We start from the raw sequence: 12,044 nt of genomic DNA on the forward strand, positions 1-12,044 counted from the left end.
ATCAGTGCCTGGTGATGGTGGAGATGGTGTGGACCGAGTCAGGAGTCAGGGATACACCGAAGCTGGAAGGTGATATATACATTTATGAACTTAATTGTGGTGATGGTTTCACTGGGATACACATAGTCAAAACTTGTTAAATTATATGCTTTAAATATGTGCAGTATTTTATTGTATGTCAATTATACTTTAAGAAATCTATTAACAAGACAAAAACTCAATGCAATGTCTAATGTTTGAAGCAGACATATTCTTGGTTTGTCTTCCATCTCAGTTTAAAGTGCTTCCAGCTGGGTGCAGTGGGTGGCTCACACCTGTAATCCCAGTACTTAGGGAGGCTGAGGCAGGTGGATCACCTGAGGTCAGGAGTTCGAGACCAGGCTGACCAACATGGTGAAACCCCATCTCTACTAAAAAATACAAAGATTAGCCAAGCGTGGTGGTCCGTGCCTGTAGGCGGAAGCAGGAGAATTGCTTAAACCCTGCAAGTGGAGGTTGCAGTGAGCCGAGGTTGCACCATTGCACTCCAGTCTGGGCAACAGAGAGAGATTCAGTCTCAAAAAAAAAAAAACGGGGGGCTTCAGACAGTCTCTGAACCTGAAACCAAAGTGATGTCTGGTGATTTGTGATAGTGTGTAATCATATACTGTCTTGTATGATTGGCTAGCTAATTGATTCATAAGCAATAATTTAGTTTCTTCCGCTAAACTACAAAATTCTCATAGTCAGACTTCGTATCTTATACATTTTTGTATACAGTATATACACAATGTTCAGTACAGTGTTCACACTACAGTGTACAGCACAGCAGCAGATACAGAAATATATTTAACATGTACCTTTGATTAAGGAAGTGCCTGCCTTTCATACTCCTTGGCAAATTTGGGAAGGGTGGGGAAACTCAAGACAGAAATTGAAGAACGAATTTTCTCTATATTTTTATTATTTTCCCTATCTGGAATAAAACAGAAGACATAGTGGGAAAATCACAGCACAAACCCACCCTAGGACCAACAGTATCCTTTGTGCTACAAAAATATGAGGTATAAATACAGATTTGCTTATCCCAGGGTTAAATTAAAGAGTTATGGATTGAAGGCTAACGAAGATACCAAGAAAAAAGGATTGCCATACTGCAATTCAGCTTCATTTTACTCCACTCATTTTGACCAATAAGGTGGTACTGACCAAATAAGGAAGGTGGAATTCGCAGAAGGTTTGATAAATCACAATATTCTTTAACCGAACACCTTCAATAAGCAGGATGTTCCAGTTCTGATTATAATCACATTTTCTCTTCATGTTCTCCTGAAAGAGTGGCAGTATTACTTTCAGGACTGCTAAGCAGAAGTGGGGTGTGGGAAGGAAGCAGAACTTCCCTGGAAACCTAAGAGACCTACCTCTCAGGGGAAAGAAAAGGGCCAACATTATTGCTTATAGTGGTGGATAAAGCTGTTAATTTTTATTTATTTTTTAATTTGTTTTGGAGACAGAGTCTCATTCTGTCACTCAGGCGCAATATTGGCTCACTGCAACCTCTACCTCCAGGTTCAAGCGATTCTCCTGTCTTAGCCTCCTAAGTAGCTGGGATTACAGGTGCATGCCACCATGCCTGACTAAGTTTTGTATTTTTTTTTAGTAGAGACAGGTTTTCGCCATGTTGGCCAGGCTGGTCTTAAACCTCTGACTTCAGGTGATCCACCCACCTCGGCCTCCCAAAGTGCTGGGATTCCAGGTGTAAGCCCCCAAGCCCAGTAAAACCTGATAATCTTTTATTTCTGTTGTGCATAGACTCCACCATAGAAATTCGTCTCTTGTATGAAATTATACTTCCCTGGCTCTGGTTTTTGTAGGTTATGTGGGCATAGGTGATGACGAAGAACATCCAGAAACAGTGCAGGAGTGTACGACACACCAAGCCAAACCAGCGCATGACTCTGACCTCTTCAATGCTGAGGTCGATGTTAGTGAGGATTTGTATTGCGACGTTTACAGCTTCATAGAAAAAAATCCAGACAATGTAGATGACCAGGCCCCTGAAGATCTGGGCATACACTGAGTACAGGAGGAAGCAGCTGATGAAGATGGTGATAAAAGATAGGAAGAGGACGATTTTCCAACTCCAGCAGGTGATGAAGTTATTGATGATGTCACTTGAACCCTTGTACTTTGGTGCGATCTCAGTGCAATTGCCATTCCCTAGGTACTTCTGCTCAAAGATGAGATACATGTCTACGGCCAGGATGGTGAAGACCCCTGACAACACAGAGCCCATTTTGGCAGTCATTCCACACCACCGCTGCTGTTTCATCCCGAGACCTCCTGTGAAGACAAACAACACGAGGGAGAATTCTAGTTCCTGCCAACATGGTAAATTACCAGGGTTTCTGCCTCCTTCCCCAAATCCACCTTGGAGAAATAGAGACAGAAATATGGAAACCAGGCCGGGCACGGTGGCTCAAGCCTGTAATCCCAGCACTTTGGGAGGCCGAGGCGGGTGGATCACGAGGTCAAGAGATCGAGACCATCCCAGTCAACGTAGTGAAACCCCGTCTCTACTAAAAATACAAAAAATTAGCTGGGCGTGGTGGCACGTGCCTGTAATCCCAGCTACTCAGGAGGCTGAGGCAGGAGAATTGCCTGAACCCAGGAGGCGGAGGTTGCGGTGAGCCAAGATCCTGCCATTGCACTCCAGCCTGGGTAACAAGAGCGAAACTCTGTCTCAAAAAAAAAAAAGAAAAGAAAAGAAATATGGAAACCAGGAAATTACAGCCTTGGGAAGACAGAGGCTGTTTAAAATGGACTGGGGGTGGGGAAGAGAAAGGATTCACTCAAGTTGGTGGCAATGACCAGATACAATTACAGCAGTGGTTCTCAACCCGGCTTCACGTTAGAATCACCAGAAGTATCCAAGTCCAGGCCCCACCTCCCAGACCAATCACAACATTCTCTGGGTGGGACACAGACGACGGTATTTTTCAAAACTCCCTAGTAATTTTCATACGAAGCTAGTGTTGGAAAAAACTGAGTTAGGAAAAGATGGTTTAAATTATGCTCTTAGCTGGGCACAGTGGCTCATGCCTGTAATCCCAGCATTTTGGGAGGCTGAGGCGTGAGGATTGCTTGAGTCCAGCAGTTCAAGACCATACACTGAGTACAGGAGGAAGCAGCTGATGAAGATGGTGATAAAAGATAGGAAGAGGATGATTTTCCAACTCCAGCAGGTGATGAAGTTATTGATGATGTCACTTGAACCCTTGTACTTTGGTGCGATCTCAGTGCAATTGCCATTCCCTAGGTACTTCTGCTCAAAGATGAGATACATGTCTACGGTTTGGTGGCGCATGCCTGTAGTTTTAGCTGCTTGGGAGAATGAGGTAGGAGGATCACTTGAGTCCAGGAAATCAAGATTGCAGTGAGCCAAGATCACGCCACTGCACTCTGGCCTAAGTGACAAAAGCAAGACCCTGTATCAAAAAAAAAAAAATTATGCTGTTAACTCGCCTAGCATTGCCTTGGGCTACCATTGCTACCCAGATGGTGAAAACTGCCTGTACTTTTTCAGACCTGAATGCAGATGTTTCAGAATATAACCAGGGTATCACAAGAATCCTGTTGGGGTGGAGTTGATAGAAACAGGAGGACACCAACTGGCTTTGGGCAGTCACTCCTCTGCTGCATATCAAAATATGGATTACAATGAAAGATGTACTTTAAAGGAAATTTAGAGCTTTAGGATAGACTAGCCTTACAATAGAAAAGAAAATGTAATAAGGAGCTAAGTATTCAACTCAAGAAGTCAGAGGGAAAATAAGAACAATACAAAAGTAGGAAGAAAATAAATAGAAGAGCAGAAGTCAATGAAACAGGAAATAAAGTAGAGGGACTTCTGACTGGTTAGATTATTTGGGTCCTGACACAAAAAAATACTGGATAAAATAGTTTAAAAATATAAAGTATAAGGCCAGGTGTGGTGGCTCACACCCGTAATCCCAGCACTTTTGAAGGCTGAGGCGGATGGATCACCTGAACTCAGGAGTTCAAGACCAGCCTGGCCAACGTGGTGAAACCCCATCTCTACTAAAAATACAAAAATTAGCCGGGTGTGGCAGCACGTGCCTGTAATCCCAGCTACTCAGGAGGCTGAGGCAAGAGAATTGCTTGAACCCAGGAGGCGGAGGTTGCAGTGAGCCCAGATCAGGCCACTACACTGCAGCCTGGGTGACAGAGCGAGACTCTGTCTGAAAATAAATAAATACATAATTAATTAAAAAATAAAGTTTAGAAGTGCTGCCCAAGTGGGAGGAAGTAAATTTTGCTCTGAGGTTATTTGCCAGTCTAGGCAAAATTGAATTTCATTATGACAACCATGCAGGGTAAAGAGGAATGAAATCAAAGCCCAGGGTCCACCAAGATGAGGAGTGTTTCCTATATTAGTTGTGAGCACCCCCAAAGGCCTGTGATTAGGGAAAAGGTGAATCAGGAGTAAACCTCCCCTACATCTTTCTGCCAGAAAACTCCAAGAAAAGGACATTGTAATCATAGCTGGCTCTGTGTGCGTGTGCGTGTGTGTGTGTGTGTGTGTGTGTGTGTGTGTGTGTGTGGATTCATAGCCCAAATTGGATGAAGTATTTTTTTTTTTAAGTTATAAACCTAGTTTAAAGTAGTCCTGAACTGAAAGTGTGTCTAAGTGCCTGCAGAAGCAAATTCAGATCCTCTCTGGAGGATTGACTTTTATGCTGGTCTTCATCCTCTAAGAATCTTCATCAGTAGTTTTTCAGGGACAATGACCAGTACAGAGTGAAAAATAACCAAGCATATAAAGAACAAGGCACTGTGAGAACCAGCCGAAACAACAGATAGCAAAACAGAATTGCAGTAATATCTGATTATAAAACAATTATGATTACTAGATTTTTGCATTATTTATTTTACTTTTATTATAGCATAATTCATACACATACAATACACAGATATTAATATACACATACACAAGATAAAATTTTACATCTTAACCATTTTTAAGTAGACAGTTTAGTAGTGTTAAGTATATTCATTTTGTTGTACGACCCATCTCTTGAACTTTTTCATCTTGCAAAACTGAAACTCTACACCCATTAAGCAACAAATTCTCATTTCCTCCTACTCCAGCTACTGGAAACTATCATTCTACTTTTCGTTTCTATTAATTTGACTACTCTGGATATGTCATGTAAGTGGAATCTTTTTTTTTTTTTTTTTTTTTTTTTAAGATGGATCCTCATTCTGTCACCCAGGCTGGAGTGCAGTGGCACAATCTCAGTTCACTTCAACCTCCAGCTCCTGGGTTCAAGCAATTCTTGTGCCTCAGCCTCCCAAATAGCTGAGACTACAGGTATGCACCACCATACCTGGCTAATTTTTGTATTTTTAGTAAGGAGGGGGTTTCACCATGTTGGCCAGGCCGGTCTCAAACTCCTGACCTCATGATCTTCCCACCTCGGCCTCCCAAAGTGCTGGGATTACAGACATAAGCCACACTGCACTCGGCCAACAATGGTGTTTAACCTGGGAAAGGAGAACAGACCAGGAAATTCAGGGAGCAAGAAATTGCAACACGGTCCTCAAACAGAACAATCTATTAAGGAAATTCAAATTCAAATACTTTAAGGCAAGTGAATACTGTCCTAATTTCTATAATCTCTAACACTCCTTATTAACTTTATCTGTTTTTTGTTTTTTGTTTTTTGTTTTTTTTTTGAAATGGGATCTTGCTATGTTACCCAGGCTGGCCTCAAACTCCTGGGCTCAAGTGATTCTCCTGCCTTAGCCTCTCAAGTAGCTGGGACCATAGGTACAACCCACCATACCCAGCCCTAGTATCATCGTACTCCTCAATCTCATCCATTTATTTGACTTGCCTATCTTTCTCTAAAAGGCCTTAGAATTCTAGACTCTTGCTTTAGAAATCTCTTTATTTCACTTGATAATGTAAATATGAAACTTTCTGTAACATGGAAACATTAATTTTTTTTTTTTTTTTTTTTTTTTTTTTTGAGATGGAGTTTTGCTCTTGTTACCCAGGCTGGAGTGCAATGGCACGATCTCGGCTCACCGCAACCTCCGCCTCCTGGGTTCAGGCAATTCTCCTGCCTCAGCCTCCTGAGTAGCTGGGATTACGGGCACGTGCCACCATGCCCAGCTAATTTTTTGTATTTTTAGTAGAGACGGGATTTCACCATGTTGACCAGGATGGTCTGGATCTCTCGTGATCCACCCGCCTCGGCCTCCCAAAGTGCTGGGATTACAGGCTTGAGCCACCGCGCCCGGCGGAAACATTAATTTTTTTTCCCCCTGTATTCCTGTTTGTGACTTTTAAAATCTCAGTGTTGGGTCATTTTTTTCCTACAGTTTTTTTTTTCATATATATATATATATATATATATATATATATATATATATATAAAGATATATACAAAGTATTAAATTGTTTTAATTTTGCAAATTAAAATATTTACTTTACATGAGGATATCAGTGAAATGAGATAATGATAAAGATAATGATAAAAAAAAGTTCAGGCTGAGCGCAGTGGCTCATGCCTGTAATCTCAGCACTTTGAGAGGCCAAGGCCGGTGGATCACCTGAGGTCAGGAGTTTGAGACCAGTCTGGCCAACATGGTGAAACCCCATCTCTACTAAAAATACAAAACTAGCCGGGCGTGGTGGCACATGCCTGTAATCCCAGCTTGTTGGGAGGCTGAGGCAGCAGAATCACTTGAACACAGGAGGTGGAGTTGCAAAGAGCCAAGGTTGTGTCGTTGCACGCCAGCCTGGGCAACAAGAGTGAAACTCCATCTCAAAAAATAATAATAAGACAAGGTGCAGTGGCTCACCCCTGTAATCCCAGCACTTTGGGAAGCCAAGGCAGGTGGATCACCTGAGGTCAGGAGTTTGAGACCAGCCTGACCAATATGATGAAACTCCATTTGTACTAAAAATACAAAAATTTGCCGGGCATGGTGGCATGTGCCTGTAGTCCTGGATACGCATGAGGATGAGATAAGATAATTGCTTGAACCCAGGAGGCAGAAGATGCAGTGAGCCGAGATCGCGCCACTGCACTCCAGCTTGGGCAACAGAGTGAGACTTTGCCTCAAAAATAAAAATAGCCGGGTGCGGTGGCTCAAGCCTGTAATCCCAGCACTTTGGGAGGCCGAGGCGGGTGGATCACGAGGTCAAGAGATCGAGACCATCCTGGTCAACATGGTGAAACCCCGTCTCTACTAAAAATACAAAAAAAATTAGCTGGGCATGGTGGCGCGTGCCTGTAATCCCAGCTACTCAGGAGGCTGAGGAAGGGGAATTGCTTGAACCCAGGAGGCGGAGTTTGCAGTGAGCCGAGATTGCGCCATTGCACTCCAGCCTGGGTAACAAGAGGGAAACTCCGTCTCAAAAAAACAAAACAAAACAAAACAAAAATATAAATAAATAAAATAAAAATAATGATAATAATAAACATTTAGTGAAAGCTTACTTTGTGCCAGGCACTGTATTAGAGTTTCACAACAGTCTTGAGGATAGCTGTAATTGTATGTATTTATTTCCTTGTTGATAGTTTCAAGAGGGGGTGTATTTGTATTATTTAAACATTCAGACACCCAGATAAAGATTTTTAACTGTCAGGAGAAGATCCATCCATAGTTACTAACAACTATTTAGAATTTAGCTCCAACGCAACTGAACAGAGTCAGCCCTTGTTCTGTGGGAGGTCGCTCTTCAACTGGACTTTGGAAAATCTGACTCATCTCGCTAACAACTTTCAGTTCTACTAGTAACTTCATTCGATTCATTTTATTATTTGGCTCATTCGAAGTTACAGCCATCTATAGACTTAATTTCTAGTACTTTTCTTTAATGTGCTGACTTTGCAGTTGGCTGTTGATTTGTTTTCTGTTGCTGCCATAACAAATTACCACAAATTGAGTGGCTTAAAACAACACAGAGTTACAATGGTATCTCAGTTCTGTGGGTCACCAGTCCCAGTGCCTCAATGCTCAACTTGTGATTTCTCTGCTCCAGGTTTCACAAGGTAGAAATGGAGGTATCCCGGGCTAGCAGGACCGTTCTTGGGAGATGCTGGGAAGAATCCCCTTCTGGGGTCCTTCAGGTTGTTGGCTGAATTCAGTTCCTTGCATTTGCAGAACTAAGATCCCCACTTCCTTGCAGGCTATTAGCTGAGGGCCGCCCCTTGCTTCTAGAAGCCTCCTTCCAGGCCTGCCTCCTGGGCACTCAGGGCCAGCAGCGGTGCATCAGGTCCTTCTCCTGCTTGGAATCTCCCTGACTTCTCCTTCTGCCACAATTTGCTGCCCCTAACTGGAGAAAGTTCTCTCCATTTATGGGTTCCTGTGGTTAGATTGGGCCCACTTGGATAATCCAGGATTATCTCTTTACCTTTAGGTCCTTCACCTTAATTGCATCTGTGAAGTCCCTTTTGTCATACTTACAGGTGTGATAACCAGGGGGCAAAGGTCATAAGGGCTGCTATGGGCTGAATTGTGCCCTCCACAGCAGGGGATTTCAATTCTATATTGACATCCTAACCCTCAACACTGCAGAATGTAACTGTACTTAAAGATAGGGTCTTTAAAGAGAGAATTAAGTTAAAATTAAGCCATCAGTGTCAGACCTCATCTGATATGCTCTTATAAGAAGAGATTAGCCAGGCGCGGTGGCTTACACCTGTAATCCCAGCACTTTGGGAGGCCGAGGCAGGCGGATCACAAGCTCAAGAGATTGCGTCCATCTTGGTCAACATGGTGAAACCCTGTCTCTACTAAATATACAAAAATTAGCTGGGTGTCATGGCATGTGCCTGTAGTTCCAGCTACTCGGGAGGCTGAGGCAGGAGAATCACTTGAACTCGGGAGGTGGAGGTTACAGTGAGTCAAGATCGAGCCATTGCACTCCAGCTTGGAGACAGAGCGAGACTGCGTTTCCAAAAAAAAAAAAAGAGAGAAGGTTAGGACACAGACACAGACAGAGTGATGACCATGTGAAAACATAGGGAAGTGAGAGTGGCCATCTACAAAATAAGGAAAGAAGCTGCAAAAAAACAAAAAACAAAAAAAACCCAACCCTACTGACACCTTGATCTCAGAATTCTAGAATTGTGAGAAAATTAATTTCTGTTGTTTAAGCCACTCCATGGTATATAGTTATGGCATCCCTAGCAAACTACTACAGGGGCCACAATTCTGCTTAGCACAGGTAAGCAGAACAGGCTTTGAATTCTTTGGACCTGGGTAAATTGCCTCTCTACAACTGAGCAGTTGTCTTACAAAAATTAAGTTAATTTTTTTGAAAAGGATTTTAACAATGATTTTTCTTTTCAGTGAAAACTAAATAACAACACAAAGGTTTGTTGTTGTTGTTGTTGTTGTTGTTTAAGTCAGGCTGTGGGATTAAACCAAATCAATTCAAGAACCTAGTTAAATCACTGTCACTAAATTCCATTTAATTTGGTTAATTTTAATTTTTTTTTTTTTTAGACGGAGTTTTTGCTCTTGCTACCGATGCTGGAGTGCAATGACGTGGTCTCGGCTCACCGCAACCTCCGCCTCCTGGGTTCAGGCAATTCTCCTGCCTCAGCCTCCTGAATAGCTGGGATTACAGGCACGCGCCACCATGCCCAGCTGATTTTTTGTGTTTTTAGTAGAGATGGGGTTTCACCATGTTGACCAGGATGGTCTCGATCCCTTGACCTCATGATCCACCCGCCTCAGCCTCCCAAAGTATTTTAATTTTTATTTATTTTCTTTTTTGAGATGGAGTCTCACTCTGTCACCTAGGCTGGAGTACAGTGGCATGATCTCTGCTCACTGCAACCTCTACCTCAAGCGATTTTCCTGCCTCAGCCTCGCAAGTAGCTGGGATTACAGGTGCAAGCCACCATGACTGGCTAATTTTTTTTTTTTTTTTTTTTTTGTATAGTAGAGACGGGGTTTCACCATGTTGGCCAGGCTGGTCTTGAACTCCTGACCTCAAATGATCCACCTGCCTCAGCCTCCCAAAGTGCTGGGATTACAGGTGTGAGTGATCACACCAGGCCTCTGTTTAATTTTTAAGAAATCAACAGAAAGTTCATGCTGCCTGGGTATTTTATTATTAATTAATTTATTTATTTATTTGGAGTCTCGCTCTGTTGCCCAGACTGGAGTGCAGTGGTGCAATCTCGGCTCACTGAAACCTCTGCCTCCCAGGTTCAAGGGATTCTCCTGCCTCAGCCTCCTGAGTAGCTGGGATTACAGGAGTTCACCACCATGCCCAGCTAATTTTTGTATTTTTAGTAGAGACAGGATTTCTCCACGTTGGTCAGGCTGGTCTTGAATTCCTGACCTCATGATTCACCCACCTCAGCCTCCCAAAGTGCTGGGATTACAGGTGCCCAGCGTATCTTGTGTGTGTGTGTGTGTGTGTAGAGAGAGAGAGAGAAATGTACAGATTTTTTTTTTTTTTTTTCAGGAAATGGGATTACTCTGCTCTTGGATTTCCTTCCCACTTTCAGACCATCATTCTTTCTCAGATCCCTGCATCCTAGATCTTCTTGACTGTATAGCAAAAAAAGAAAAAAGAAAAGAAAGAAAAAAAGTTATAGAATCTGAGTGCCTAGCCCAGACTTACTGAAATCAGAATCTCTGGAGGTAGGACTCAGGCAAAAATCTCAAGTTTCGTGAACCAAATTACCTGCTTTCTTCCTACCCGAAACTGGGCAGCAGAAGGAAAAGTCACCTTATGAGGTATTTGCTTTTTTGCTTGGGTAAGTCTTTCGTGGAGGGGGAGAGAGGAGCGAAATGGAATTTATTCTTAACTCTGGGCTCATATATTTGATTAATGGGTACAAAAGGACGCCTTGTTCCAAAAAAATAGAATTTTCCCAAATTGAGGCAAATAGAATTAGAGATCACAAACAGAATAACATGCTGAAATGGCGAAAGTCAGAACTTTCTACCACAAGGCTCCTGCCCATCATGGATTTTCTATATACTTTCCCCAAACCTCCAAGGATAATCTAGACTGAAGGGTTTTATACCCTATTAATGGCCAGTTTGACTGGCTCTAAACACTGCTGGGAAATCCTATTACCCTTCTCCGGCTAACTTCCTCTCCTGTTCTCTGCAAAGGCTAGTCCAAACCTTTGGTCCCAGATCCACAAACCCCATTTCCACACACACACTCCCTTCCTCTGCTACAAAGAGGAAATGTCTTTCCTCCTCTACCCTGTTATCTCTGTTCCAGAGCCCATCCTCCTGCCCTCCCTGGAACCTTCCATTTATTATTTCAGTTGACCACTCCTTAGCTCTTCAAACACCTTCTCCTGACTTCTAAGGGCAAATTCACCTTGTTCTTCTCTCACCTGTCTGGCAATTCTTTCCCAAACTCCTTTATTAGCTTCCTTCTGCTTATTCCTAAAGGCTAGTCTCCTTCAGTGCACAAACCAAGACACTTTATACTCTCTTCTTTGCTAATCTCACTGTGGTTCCACTGCCATCGACACCGAGAACAAAGGCCATGTCACTACCATGATGACTCCCAGTGCAATCCGGTCTTCAGTTTCGAGCTTCAATCAACATATTCAACTAGAATGTCTCCATTTGGGAACTCTTTAGGGGCTGCTCAAACCAACATGTGCCAAACTCCCACCCCCACCTGCTGTTTGTCCAGTCTTTCTTAAGTAAATATTAACACTCTTCTACCCATTTCCCCATGTACCTTCCTCTTGCTCATCCAAAACTCACTAAGTTCCATCAACTCTCCTTCCCACTGGTCTCTTGAATCATTATTTTTCTGATCCATCTTAGTCCATTCATGCTACATGACATAACACCACAGACTGAGTAATTTATATACAACAGAAATTTATTTCTCACAGTTCTGGAGGCCGAGAAGTCCGAGATTAAGGCAACAGCAGGGCTGGCTTTCCCTGCTTTCAGGTGGCATCTTGCTGCTGCAGGCTCACATGGGAGAAGGTGGAAAGGCAAGAGGCAGCTCTCTGAATCCTCTTTTA

The 12,044-nt window shown here is 42.9% G+C and overlaps 1 protein-coding gene across 1 annotated transcript; it reads right to left on the bottom strand.

The window, feature by feature from the left end:
* Positions 1 to 1,675: 1,675 nt before the first annotated feature.
* TMEM217 (transmembrane protein 217) lies at positions 1,676 to 2,325 on the bottom strand. Its single transcript, XM_010334104.3, has one exon. It carries the CDS (start codon positions 2,309 to 2,311, stop codon positions 1,676 to 1,678), a length of 636 nt encoding a protein of 211 aa, XP_010332406.2. The 5' UTR covers positions 2,312 to 2,325.
* Between the last annotated feature and the right edge of the window lie 9,719 nt (positions 2,326 to 12,044).

This window comes from Saimiri boliviensis, chromosome 4, assembly GCF_048565385.1.
Source record: "Saimiri boliviensis isolate mSaiBol1 chromosome 4, mSaiBol1.pri, whole genome shotgun sequence".
Taxonomy (NCBI): domain Eukaryota; kingdom Metazoa; phylum Chordata; class Mammalia; order Primates; family Cebidae; genus Saimiri; species Saimiri boliviensis.

Excerpts from the sequence above, each read along its gene's own strand:
- TMEM217 (XM_010334104.3), bottom strand. The coding sequence starts at position 2,311 with ATGAAACAGCAGCGGTGGTGTGGAATGACTGCCAAAATGGGCTCTGTG.